Raw genomic sequence first — 14,693 nt, forward strand, 5'->3', positions numbered from 1 at the left:
CCGCTGCCTCAGGAAGGCAGACAGCATTATCAGAGACCCCTCCTATCCAGGCATTGCCTTCTTCCAGACCCTTCCATCAGGCAGAAGGTACAGAAGTGTGAAGACCCGCACAGCTTCTCCCCCACAGCTACAGGACTCCTCAACGACTCTCTCTTGGACTGATCTGTTACCTGTAAGAACACTATTCACAACGCCCTATGCTGCTCTTGCTCATGTATTTGCTTTGTTTGGTTCCTTGTTCTGCACTGTAACCAATCACTGTTTGTCGATGTACCATTTGTCCATGTTCTCTGTTGATTATTCTTTTTGTCTTTGCCGAGGGAACATACTGTGTACATTCCCTTGGCTGCAGAAAAATACTTTTCACTGCACTTCAGTACATATGACAATAAATCAAATCAAATCAAATGGGTCAATTTAAGAAACACCAAGGGGCAAAAAACAGTCATGGTATGGTACGCAGACCACCAAACTGCAGTGGTACTCACTCTTCCAACTTCTCCCATCGGGCAGGAGATACAAAAGTCTGAGAACATGCACAAACAGGCCTCAAAAACAGCTTCTTCCCCACTGTTATCAGACTCTTAAACGACCCTCTTATGGACTGACCTGATTAACACTACACCCCTGTATGCTTCACCCGATGCCGGTGTTATCTCGTTACATTGTGTACCTTGTGTACCTATTATGTATTTTATTTTATTTCCTTTTCTTTTCATGTGTTTAATGATCTGTTGAGCTGCTCGCAGAAAAATACTTTTCACTGTACCTTGGTACACGTGACAATAAACAAATCCAATCCAATAATGTTGGGAATAGCATTAAACAATAAATCAGAGATGCACATAGTAAAGGAACATATGTGATTATGGGTGACTTTAATCTGCATATCGATTGGGTGAGTCAAATTAGTCAGAGTACAATAGAAGAGGAACTTCGGGAGTATATACGGGATGGTTTTCTGAACCAATACATTGAGGAGCCAACAAGGGAATAGGCCATCTTGGACTGGGTGTTGTGCAATAAGAAAGGATTAGTTGGCAATCTAGTTGTGAGAGAACCCTTGGGGATGAGTGACCATAATATAATGGTGGATAGTGAGGTAGTTGATTCTGAGACCAGGGTCCCAGCTGGCTATGATGGATGGGAAACATTACTGAAAGGAAGTTTAGTGGACAAGCAATGGCAAGCATTCAAGGAACAAATAGGTGAACTCCAAAAGCTGTTTATTCCTATTTTGCACAACAGTAGAAAGGGAACTGTGGCTTACAAGGAAAATTAGAGATAGTATTAGATTCAAAGAAGGGACATACAAATTAACAAGAAAAAGCAATAGACCCGAGGATTGGGAGCAATTTAAAACCAAAGGATTGATTAAGAAGTGGAAAATACAATATGGAAGTAAGCTAGCGGGGAACATAAAAACTGACTGTAAAAGTCTCTATAGGTATGTAAAGAGAAAAAGATTGATAAAAACAAATGTTTTACAATCAGAAATGGGGGAATTCATAACAGAGAACAAAGAAATGGCTGAGAAACTAAATTCGTACTTTGCTTCTGCCTTCACAAAGGAAGACAGGAATATGTAATGGAAGTTCTGAGAAACATAGTTTTAGTGAGGAGGTGAAGGAAAATAGTATTAGTAAAGAAATGTTTTTTGGGAAATTAATGGGATTGAAGGTGGATAAATCTCAGGACCTGATAATCTTCATCCCAGAGCACTTAAGGAAGTGGCCCTAGAAATAGAAGATCTATTGGTGATAATTTTCCAAAATTCTTGGGTCTCTGGAATGGTTCCTACAGATTGGAGGGTAGCTAATATAATCGTGCTTTTCAAAAAGAGAGGTAAGGAGAGAACAGGAAAACATAGACCAGCAAGCCTAATGTCGGTAGCAGGAAAGTTGCTACAGTCCATTATTAAAACAGCATTTGGAAATCCGTGGAATTGGACAAAGTCAGCATGGATTTACGAAAGGGAAATCATACTTGATAAATCTATTAGAATTCTCTGAAGATACAACTAGTAGAGTTGACCAGGGAGAACAGGTGGACGTGACTTATTTCGACTTTCAGAAGGCTTTCAACGTCTTTTAGCAGACTATTACATCAAGTTAAAGCGCATGATATTGTGGGTAGTGTCTGGGGATGGGTCAAAAGCTGGTTAGCACACAGGAAGCAAAAAGTGGGAATGAGTGTGTCTTTTTCCGATTAACAGTGTCTAGTGTGGTATTGCAGAAATCTGGGCTAGGACCCCAACTGTTCACAATATAGATGAATGATTCGGATGAGGGAACTAAATGTATTATATCCAAATTTGCAGATGATACAAAGTTGGGTGGGAGCGTGAGCTGCGAGGAGGATGAAGAGATGCCTCAAGCAGGATTTGGATAGACTGAGTGAGTGGGCATATGCATGGGAAAAGCAGCATAATGTGGATAAATGTGAGGTTATCTGCTTTGGACGCAAAAGTAGGAAGGCAAATTATTTGAATGGGTGTAAATTGAGAGGTGGATACTCAACGAGATCTTAGTGTCCCCATGCATCAGTAGCTAAAAATAAGCGCACAGGTACAGCAGGCACTAAAGAAGGGAAATGGTATGTTGACCTTCACAGTGAGAGGATATGAGTATTGGAATAGGGATGTTTTACTGCAACTGTATCGGCATTGGTGAGCCCGCACCTGGAGTATTGTGTGCAGTTTTGGTGTCCGTATCGGAGGAAGGATGTTCTTGCTATGGAGGGAGCGCAGCGAAGGTTTACCAGGTTGATTGCTGGGATGGCGGGACTGCCATTTGACGGGAGACTAAATCGGTTAGGATTATATTCATTGGAGTTTAGAAGAGCGAGAGGGTATCTCATAGAAACTTATAAAATTCTAACAGGATTAGATAGCGTGGACAGAAAGTATGTTCCCGATGGTGCGCAAATCTAGAACTCGGGGTCCATAGTTTGAGGATTAGGGTAAACTTTTTAGGACTGAGGTCAGGAGAAATTTCTTCACCCAGAGTAGTGAGTCTGTGAAATTTACTACCACGGAACGTAATTGAGGGCAAAACATTATATAATTTCTTGGGGCTAAAGGAATCAAGGGATATTGGGGGTGTCTCAGAAAATAGACTTTAGGAACAATACTATAGTGAATGATCACACCCAGTGATTGCCTTGGTTTGTTTTTAAATTGCATAGTGAATGAAGCAGGAGAGCCGTATCGGGTGAAGAAACTGGCCGTGTTTCATGGCAGCCTCCGCGCCCCCTCTCGGGACCCGGTTCTGCCCCCCGGGCGGGGCTAGGAGCGGGGCCCCGTGAAGCACGGCATCGCGGACTTAGCGACCGTCGCTAAGTCCGCGCGGCAAGCGTCACGCTGGCTGACGTGCACGATGACGTCAGCCGCGCATGCGCGGGTTGGACGGCTCCAAACCGCGCATGCGCGGGGCCATCATCTCCCTCGACCGCCCCGCAGACTGATCCTGCGGGGCGGCGGAGCGAACGGACGCACTGCCCGTGATCGGTGGGCACCGATCGCGGCCCCATGCCCCCCTGGGGCCCTGGATGCCCAGAACGGGCATGTTGCGGCCGTTTTTACGACGGCAGCAAGCAGGTGTGTTTGCTGCCATAAAAACGGTCATAAAGGCCTGGGCACTCGGCCTGGGGAGAATCGCTGTTCGCCGTAAAAAAAATGGCGAGCAGCGATTCATGTTGTGCGGCGGGCGTGGGGGGGGGGGGGGGGGGGGGGGAGAATAGCGGGAGGGCGTGAAAAATGTCAGGGACGCCCTCCCGCTATTCTCCGACCCGTCGTGGGCAGCGGAGAATCGCGCCCTATACATTTATGTGTTTCTCTCATTCTTCCCATCTTTTGCCCCATCCCATATCCATCCTGCATTACCCTCCCAGTTTAACCAAGAGCATCGACGGCATGGCCAGGGAGCCAAATCATGGGCCTAGGTGCTTCTACTGTTTTGGGCCCCTTATTCCATTCCTCCTACCGCCATGGATTATATTCTTTGCTCTTTCAAGATTCACCGATAAATTCACCAATCACATTTGTTGACATCTAGTTACAAATAACATCTGATACAGCATGGGTCATTAATGTCAAGAACTGAAACAATATAATGCAGTGTTAGTTTGAGTGCTCCCTATGGATGATCCCCTATGACTACGAAAAAAAATCAGAAGTACAAATTTTACATTAACAGCATCCTGAAATATTGTTAATTTGACAGGAAAATATACCATTAGTTATAACACTAATCAGACGATAATGCTGATTTCAGTGACTACCTCAGCCCTCATTAACATGTGGCATTGCACCATATAGACACGTTGCTGGTAAATTCATATTTGGGGGAAGGATTCAATACTATGCAACCCAACTTTAATACGATATATCAATACCTAAAAAAAAACTCAAAATCACCAAGATAAAGTGCAACAATAGGCAATTAGACAAAAGGACAGATTATAGTCAATGGAAAAGACTCATGAGAATCATGTGCAGTGTAAAACAGGTTACAGATTCCCTCTGAACCCATTACACAGTTTTGCCCTGGTAATCTCGCCCCACAAAGCTCACTCATAGCAAACTTTAATTAGCAACAAAAGAAGCAGATCCCCAGCCAAGATCGCACCCCCTATCCATAAGATAAATATGGATGACAGAGTTCACCCAGCCCAGTTCATCTCACCCATCCCAAAATTATATGTGAATATTAGGAAGAGAAACCCATTTGGTTCCTTGAGCCTGCTCTGGCATTTGGTAACATTGCCTACATTATACCAGTGACTTCAACTCAAAAGAACTTAATTGGCTGTAAAGTGATTTGGAGCATCATGAAAGAAAGGTGCTGTAGAGGTAGGTTTTATCTTTCTTTCATGACATCTGGATACAGTAGGCAGAGTGACTGTCGCAACAGGGAAAATTGGAGGCTCAATGCCGATTCTCTAAGGGTAATTAATCCCCAGAACAATCAACGGATGTTAGGAAAGTGACTACAAAGAAATTACTACATTTACAAAAACAGTTCAATTCTGTAGCAAACAGAGAGCTTTAGAAAAAGATAATTGGAACCATGAAACTGCACAAAGGTCAGAAGCAGCTAGTGAAATTAGCACGGCAGACCAGATCTTTCCATAATTCTCAGTTGACAGATCCTATTTTTTAAGCCAGTCTGTCACATCTGCTGCTCTGTCTGGACAACGTGAAACTTTACAACACGGAGAACCCCCACCACCAACACCCACATCCTGCGCAGCAAGCCCTTGAGCCCTGATGTTTGGCACTGTCTGCAACCCCTCTCCCGGGGGATCAACAGGAGTGATATTGAATGATAATCCTTAACACATGAAAAGTCAAAATGTAAAGCGCCATTAAAGCATATTAGGTCCTTGGTTGTGTCTTTAACGATGAAAGTTTCACTTCCCTGTCCCCTGCCGGCAAAGCCTTTTCTGTGTTATGGACCAATGGTCACTGAAAATCCTGATACCTTGCCTAAATAGCCAATATCCCTAAATAGCCGAGATTCCTGAATGCAACAGATTGCTTCACTACAGGAGCAGGGGCATCACAGCTAGGTGCCCAATCATGTTCGCATCAGATGTAAACGTGTGCACTTCCAACAGGGGTCACTGGATAATGGCTACCAGTGCAGACCTTACTCGTGTTCCTCCCCACCTAATACAGGAGGGTTGCCATCAACTGCAAAACCCTTACTGTCAGTTGGGTCAAGATTAATTACCTCAGTACAAACTAGGGATTGAATTTTGTACCTTCTAGGTTTTTAAAGATCAGTTGCTTACTGTTTTAATTGACTCAGGCATCAGCGGAGCCGAGAGTACATAAATTCAGATACAATAATTAACTGTCCCGTACTTAGAAAAGATCAGTCAAAATGGAAAGGGGTAAACAATTGTTCAATTTAGACATCAACTGGGCTATAAAAGCCTTGCAACAAAAGACATTGTCCGCTTTGGTGCATTCTGCTGAGATCAAAGCGTTTGTTTATCTTTTTTTGCACAGCTGCACACATATTTCTATCATAAATTTTGCTTTCCAAGTGGTTATGACTATTGCCAATTGCACAGATTTTAAGCACATTCAAGCGTTGGCAAGTGAACTTCTGGTCAAAGATTCAAAAAATAAGCATCGGGATCAAAACAAATCAGTTACAGTGAATGGATCTTGATAACTTTTGTTAGCTACACATAGCTCCATTTTATTTTATAGCACGACCATAAAGTTGCTTTCACTGCATACCGTGTAGAGATTTATCCTACAAGTTTTGATCATTTTCATTTAATTTACACCACGAAAAGCAACAGCACTGAAATACTAATGCTTAAATAGATCTCTAGAACGCATGGCAGTTATCTTGGCGAATGATTTTGTCAGCACTTCATTATCCCCTCCAATCTCTACTACAAAATAAGACTAGAGAAACCAGTCATGAGAGCACCATTCCCTCCAAGTGACGTACAATTCTGACTCAAACATATGTTGCTATTTCTTGGTAGTCATTTGAGTTAACATCCTGGAGTTGCCTCCTCCACAGTATGGGACAACCAGCATCACAAAGACAGTGGCAAATCAAGGAGCAACCAGGTGTAGGTGATAATGTAGCCTTGCCAGACTCATCCACATCAAAAGAACATAGCTCAAAAAAAACATAATCTGCAGTTTATCTCTTGAAATTGTCCAATTTACAAAATCATCACAATATAAATTTACAATAACTGACTGAATAACTGCATGCCCAACTGATTCTCAACCTAACACCTTACGTCCTTCACAACATACAGCAACAAATATCCCATGTAGCACCTACAATTAAGAGTTCATCACAACACTGCTCTGACCGTTCATCCATTCCATTTACCCATGCCTACCTTGTAAAATAATTCCTAACCACAGACACAGTATTTTTTTCCATTCAACCAAATAATCTGTTCCAGCAAAATACATTTCTTAGGATCTGTAATAAGGGCTAATGGAAATAATTTAACTTCAATAAAAGTGATTATGACACAGTTTATTGTTACATCAGCCTGTGCATACATTTAAAACAGTTGCCTGCAGTTGTCAAGATAACTTACCATTCCCATCGATATTAGGATTGCAAATTAACAGTAATGGACATATGGAAAAAATAAAGTAATTGTATGTTTAAATTACTTGGAAACTATTTTTAAAATATGAGACAGCCTTAATAATATAATTGATAGGAAACAAAGTATAGATTCAAATTATTATATGATCTGCCAATCCCACAACAGATGGGAAATCTCACCAATGACAGTGAAATAACTGCTGATCTTGCAAAAGGTGTCTGAGACCCAGATTCCAAAGAGCATGCAGCACAACCATAAAAAAACAACTCATCATGAACAATAAATGCAGCCTTGTTAGAGTCACCCACATGTTTAATTTTAAGTTTTAGTGAATTTTGGTACATCAGTCCAAGAGAGAAATTAAAAATACAGGCCAATGAAAGCCTCGACATAATGTGATGACTGAAAGTGAATGGTGTCAATTTAGTAACATAATACTGGGCTGCCACCCATCAAAATGTTGCTACATATGTGTACATCACCTCTATTTTTAAAATAGGATTTTTTCCAACTGGTACTTCATTCAGTGAAAAAAAAATTGAATGTTGGATTAATTCTTTAATATTGGCTAACTATGGCCAATGCATTTACAGGAACTCAAATTGTGTGTCTAAAATGAGTAAATTTCTGGTTTGTAGTCAGTCCTAATTTCTGAACAACACAACCTCAAGGTGCATGTTTCTTACAAAAGGCACCAGTTGGTAACACATCAACAAATACTGCATTAGTCCTTGTGGATGTGACCTTCAAGTCCACTCGCACAAAAGTGCAAAAGAATAGGTCAGCAGTCCTGAACAGTTTGTTCAGTTTGAAATACACAAAAAGGAAATGTCAAGGTGTCTTGGAATTGTTCGGTTCATTTATGTAAAACAATCTTAATCATATATAAATGTATATTAAAAAAAAGGTGAGTGAAGTCACCACTCTTCTACAGGAAGTCCATTCAATCTTAACACCTCATCTAGTTGGTAGACATAGTTGACAAAGTCTAATCGATACAGTCCCAGAGGACTCCAGAGGCCTGTAGGCTATTGTCCCCATTTGAGAGAGCGCTGACGGGTAGTGAAATAACCCGAGAGTCACCACACCGCAAGTTAGGGTCAAGGTTAAGAAGGCATGGCCCGTACTGTTGCCGTCACTCCGCATCACAAACTAGCCGTCCAGTCAACTGAGCAAACTGAACCACCTAAGTAAATATTAAGCTAAAATTAAGCTGTACAAGTTAAAAAGGTCCCAGGTTCAGTATTCCAATTCAATATTAACTTGTGAACTTAGGCGACCACACCTAGAAAGCACACAAAGTAGCAGAGAAGATTCCATTGGCTTTTTCAGTCCAATGATCCACATTGGGGGCCTGTGTGGATATGTTAGGTCAGGATGAGATGGAACTGGCTGTGACATCCTCCATTGCGGAAACATCTGCCAGAATGGACACTTCTAAACTGCTGGGCAATTGGGGGACCCTTGAAGTTGTATGATAATCTGTCAGTTCATTTAGAAGAGGTGCAGGCAGGGAAATGAAATGAAAATCGCTTATTGTCACGAGTAGGCTTCAATGAAGTTACTGTGAAAAGCCCCTAGTCGCCACATTCCGGCGCCTGTCCGGGGAGGCTGGTACGGTAATCGAACCGTGCTGCTGGCCTGCCTTGGTCTGCTTTAAAAGCCAGCGATTTAGCCCAGTGAGCTAAACCAGCCCCTGGTGGTAACAAACATAGGTGGTTAGCAGTTGCTTCACAGCTCCAGGGTCCCAGGCTTGATTCCCGGCTTGGGTCACTGTCTGTGCGGTCACATTCTCCTCGTGTCTGCGTGGGTTTCCTCCGGGTGCTCCGGTTTCCTCCCACAGTCCAAAGATGTGCAGGGTTAGGTGGATTGGCTATGCTAAATTGCCCTTAGGTTAGGTGGGGTTACTGGGATAGGGTGGAGGTGTGGGCTTGGGTGGACTGCTCTTTCCAAAAGCCAGTGCAGACTCGATGGGCCGAATGGCCTCCTTCTGTACTATAAATTCTATGATGAAGTTGATGTAACAAGCAACGCAAACCATTTTCCTACCCTAGACTTTGTTTTCAACAGAAGCAGTAGTCATGGTTGAACTCTTTTTGCACTTTAGCTTCAGAGGCTCAGGCATTGCCACAGCTCTTTTTCAAAGTTCAATTTAGGTTGATATCACTCTTGCCTGAAAAATCAACTGTTGTGAATTGAAGCCTTCTTCCAAGAATTGAGTGCAGTACTTGTCAGAGGTGCCATCCTGCGGATAAGACAGTAATCCAAGAACCTTTTCTGGTGCTTCAGAAGGATGTTAGAAAACCAAACGCACTGGACAGAGAGCATAGAGTTCTATTGTTTGCTCGACTAGCAGTGCACCCTATAGCAGAATTGACCCACGTAACAGTTAAAAATTATACAATATAATACACACACACAAAAAAAATGGGAAACCATTGGGAATCAGGGATGCCAACAATTTTTTGTTTCAATTTACAGTCCTCAGCCTGCTGGCAATACGAGCAGGTGCTACACAGTTGAGCAATCAAGTGGCCTGCTGATTCACAGCTATCCTGCCCACAACTCCAACCACGAGGCCTAACACAGGCCCCAAAACAGCTAGCCAAATACATTCCTCCAGACCAACCACTGCTGCCCCCAGGCACAAAGGCGAACAATCCATTGGCAGCCAATACAGCATTGGCCTCCATGGAGCTGCCAACTCAAAATTCAGTAGAGAACTTGCATGTTAAAATGAAACCTCATCTTGGGTCTGTAGCTGAGCCAACACGAGGAATCAACTAGTTAGCTATGCAGGATGAGCAGAGCTTTTAGGCAAATGGAAAGGAACATAGCAAAAAAATATTCAGGAAGGCGGGTGAGAAAGGAACAGCAGTAAATAAGTCTTGCTGCAATTGTACAGGGCTTTGGTGAGACCACATCCAAAGTATAGTTTGGGTCTCTTTATCAAAGAAAGATATGCTTGCTTTAGGGGCAGTGCACTAGACTGCTTCTTGGAATAACAGGATTGTCCCGTGACGAGAAATCGAGTAGGCCAGGTCTCTATACCCTAGACTTTCAAAGAATAAATAGTGATCTCATTAAACAGGTAAAATTCTGGAGGAACGTAACAGAGTCAATGCTAGATATTGCCCCTGGCTGGGGTATTTAGAACTTGGGGTCAGTTTCAGAATAAAAAGGGTCAATCTGTTATGACTGAGATGAGGGGAAAGTATCTTCACTCCATGGATTGTGAATCTTTGAAAATCTCGAACATCTGTAGATGCTTGCTTAGTTGTTGAATAATTACAGTCAAGTCAGCAGAATTTTGGATGCTAAGGTAACCAATGGATTTGTGGGTAGTGCCTAAAGGTGTAGTTGAAATAGGTCAGCCATTATCTTATTGAATGGCAGAACAAGCTCAAATGGCTACTTCTACTTCTAGTCATCAGTGCACAGTAATTTGTAGAGTCTCCAGTTGACCACCAAGTTCTATTATCTGCCATGGCAGTCCCATCCTTTATGGTGAATAACCAAGCTCCCAATGCAGATTTCTTTTTTGTCTAAATTCTGAAACATGTGGAGAATTCTATTGTTACTGCTCACCTTGTACACCACCGGCAAGATCCAAAGCCTTCACTACTGTTAAGAATTGGGGATGATTAAAAAATGAAACTGGAATAAAAGAAAATAAAACAAAGAGGTGTCTGAAGAGATGTTGACGTGCAAATTTGCATATCAGAGAGAAATGCAAGTGTTTATCTCGGTAAATAGAGGAAAACAATAAGGGTATAGAAAAGGTAATTGCAAAGTGGAGAAATAAGGAAATCGACACATATATGCAAAAAGCCAACTTCACAGTGTGGAGAACATCAAAGGAAAAGATGGTACAGTATATCCATTGCACAATGACTGGACAAAAAGGGAGATAGAGACAAAAACAGTCACAGCTACCATCAGCCACACCCAACTGTAGAAACAGTCTCCCGAAAACAAGTTATTGCTAAAAAGGCAGCTGGTTAAGATCAAAACTGAACCGACCAGGTATCGCCTTCACGACGGTTTTCCAAAATATAGCCACATAACCTGCACGTGGTAATTGTTTGCTGGATTTAGCTCATAGAACTAAAGAATATTGGATGCTGTTTGGGAACAAAGGGGCATCTGAGTTCAGGGAACTTACCAGTTAGAATCATGAGGTAATTTGCTTTGACCAAAATGTGTCACTTCGTCTTCTAAGAATTTAATCACTTTTTCAAAAATATTTCAAAACACAGCATTGAAGTCTCTGTTATATTTTATGTAGAACTTGCATTAAAATCTGCAGCTCTCATCTATCATAAACTTGCAACACTTGAACAGCTATGGTTTCTTAATTGATGATTAGAAGCCAATATTTTTTTATAAATCACAAAAATGACACTCACCTCTTTCAGTTTTTAAAAAAAATTCTGAACCATTCTAGGGCTTGCTAGGATTTTTATATAAAACATGAGAACATATTTAAATACATATGCATGTATGAAACCTCATTAATAATGGACCATTGACCCTACTTTCAGCTACCTGGTCAGTTCAAGACTTCAAACAACATAACTCATGTACTCAGGAATATCGTGCTTGGAGTTGGATGATAATCTGTCTGCTGAACCTGTCCTGTAGACACCCAACTAGAACACTAGGGTCATACTCCATTTCTTCTCCATTCCACAACCCCTTACATCCTCGTTGTCATGCCCAACAACCTGACTCTTCATTTAATCTAATTGTAGATTCAAATCTATAATTCTAATTGTAGAATTAGGTCAATTCACAGAGGCTTCAATTTCCATTTATGTTGGAGCAGATCATGTATCAACGAAGAACAGGCTTTCAGTTAGAAGACCACGGGGATAGCAGAATAGCATATTTCACCCTAAGTAACGTTGCACAAGAAACCTACCAGACAAGTTTATCTTATACTTTGTTTTTCACATTTACTCCCTACATCATGATTTTGTCACAGTAAGCAATGGTGTCACACCTAGAATTTCTTTGGAACCGTCAGGTTTGAATAGCTATTGTTTATTTCAGGCCCCCCTAGGTGGCTATACAGCTCTGCCTGTCCCATTTCTCCAGGCGATAGTGCAAGCAAGATTTAGTTAAGAGCTTGTTTTTTTAAAGTTAGTTTTAGCATGTATGCTTTTAAAATCATTTAAGGAGACAAGGGTGTCATTAAGCAGTATTTACTTGATAGACTTAATCCCTGCCAAAAGTCTGTTCTCGGCTTCATATTGTTGTCAATAGCATTGGTTCTAAAGGGCATGTGGCACAGTGGTTAGCACTGTGACTGCAGCGCTGAGGACCTGGGTTCGAATACCGGCCCTGGGTCACTGTCCGTGTGGAGTTCGCATAGTCTCCCTATGTCTGCGTGGGTTTCACCCACACTACCCAAAGATGTGCAGGTTAGGTGGATTGGCCACGCTAAATTGCCCCTTAACTGGAAAAGAAATAATTGGGTACTCTTAAATTTTAAAAAAAATTCAAATTTCCATAGCATTGGTTCTGGGTTCAATTTGATTCAGTCGGACCATGCACAGTGTACTTAATTTCTTAGGTTCCATCAGTTCCTAACAATTGCACTGGACTCACTAGGAAATTAAAGTCAAAACGTGAGGGGAAAGAAAACATCCATATATGTGGCGAAGGTGGAAACAGTTACTCAGATGAAAGCTCTGTACACAAATGCACTTAGCACATAAAATAAGTTGGATGCAGACATTCAGCTAAAAGTGTGAGGTGCAGCAGTTTTTACAACATGATTATGAGTTTTATATCATGCTTAGACTTGTAGAAGCAAGTGAAGCTCTTTTGGATGAAAGTCTACGAATCAGTCATGTCAAAGTACGGTGATGTGCTGAATATTGCAACACAATCATAAATGTTCTAAATGTCTGGCTAGCTCAGCCAATAGACCAAAAGAATCTTCATCTCAAAGTCATGGATCTGAGCCCCACATTGCGCACCGCTGTTACAAGGGACAGTAGCAACCATAACACATTCGCCTGAGCCAGGAGTGTCCAGGTTCAAATCCCACTCCAGACCCAGAGCACAAAGATCAAGGCTGTCTGACACCAGACCGAAGGGAGTGCTGCACTGTTGAAAGTGCAGCTTTCTAGGTGAGATGTTCAAATTTCCCATTCCCCAATTACAGGAGACAGATCTGGAGGTGGGGGATCAGATCAGGTGAAGGAAGGGATGGGTTGGGCAGGTGTTCCATTCGGGATTAAACTTTAAAACGAGGGGGGTGGCAATCAATGTGGGCGGCATTCGGGGGTGGGGGGGGGGGGAGAGAGAGAGAGAATCCGTGGAGATTTGGGAGGCCAAGGAGTAAGGTGTTTTCATTCTACTCCCATGTGCACAAAGTGTATTCCCGGATAGACTTCTTTGTATTGGTCAAAACACTGCTGGCTGTGGTGGTAGATGCTGAAGATTCAGCAATTGTGGTGTCAGACCACACCCAACACTGGGTAGACCTGCAAGTTAACAAAGGAAATGCCCAGTGCCCACAGTGGAGATTAGATGTGGGACTGTTAACGGAGGAGGAGGTGTGCGAGCTGGTGAGGAAGGCCATTTGGGGATATACAAAGATCAATGACACAGGTGAGGTTTCGGCTGGGGTGGTGTGGGAGGCACTGAAGGTGGTTATTAGGGGGGAACTCATCTCAATTCGGCTCCATAAGGAGAAGGCTGAGCAGGTGGAGTTAGATAGGCTGGTAGGCAAAATTTTACAGGTGGACAGGAAATATGCGGAGTCTCCTGATGACAGGCTCCTGAAGGAGCGTCAGAGACTGCAGCTGGAATTTGGGCTCCTGTCCACAGGTAAGGCAGAGGGACAGCTAAGGAGGGAAAAGGGGGCAGTCTATGAATATGGGGAAAAAGCCAGCAGGATGCTGGCATAACAGCTGAGGAAACGGGAGGCGGAGAGAGAGATGGGGAAAGTAAGAGATACGGGGGCATGGGGCAAGGTGGTCTTGGATTCGGTGGGGTTGAATGATGTGTTTCAGAACTTTTACAGAGGATTGTTTAAATTGAAACCTCCAGCCGGGATGGTATGAAGCGATTCCTGGGGGGGGGGGGGGGGGGGGGGGGGGCGGGGGGGGATATGGATCCGGAGTGTTGTGGGTTGTATAGGCCAATCTCCCTGTTAAATGTAGATGTGAAATTGCTGGCAAAGATCTTGGCCATGCGCATAGAGGACTGTGTTCCGGGGGGTAATAGGGGAGGACCAGACGGGATTTGTGAAGGGACGACACCCGACGTCCAACATTAGGCGGCTCCTAAATGTAACACTGATGCCGACGGAGCGGTGCGAGGTCGAGATGGTGGTGGCCATGGACGCAGAAAAGGCCTTTGATTGGGTGGTGTGGAAGTACCTGTGAGTTGTCTTGGGAAGGTTTGGGTTCGGGCAGGGATTTGTGGATTGGGTCCGGTTGCTATATCAAGCATCGTCGGTGAATGCAAGGACCGTCCGGTCCAATCAGAGTATTTTAGTCTGTGCAGGGGGACAAGGCAGGGGTGTCAACTCTCCACACTACGTTTTTCCCGGGCCATAGAGCCTTTGGCAA

General features: G+C 42.9%; 1 protein-coding gene across 5 annotated transcripts in view; it reads right to left on the minus strand.

Moving 5' to 3' along the window:
* The window catches only part of LOC119979117 (TBC1 domain family member 22B-like), a 355,807-nt gene that overhangs the window by 320,748 nt on the left and 20,366 nt on the right, over nt 1–14,693 (minus strand). The window contains exon 1 of one of the 5 annotated variants that reach the window (XM_038821123.1): nt 6,883–6,952. The exons of the other annotated variants lie outside the window; for them this stretch is intronic. Coding sequence (XP_038677051.1) covers nt 6,883–6,926 — 44 coding nt within the window. The 5' untranslated portion in view covers nt 6,927–6,952. Of the gene's footprint in view, nt 1–6,882; nt 6,953–14,693 lie in introns of those variants that run through there. 5 annotated transcript variants of the gene reach the window in all.

The sequence above is a fragment of the Scyliorhinus canicula genome, chromosome 15 (assembly GCF_902713615.1).
Source record: "Scyliorhinus canicula chromosome 15, sScyCan1.1, whole genome shotgun sequence".
Taxonomy (NCBI): Eukaryota; Metazoa; Chordata; class Chondrichthyes; order Carcharhiniformes; family Scyliorhinidae; genus Scyliorhinus; species Scyliorhinus canicula.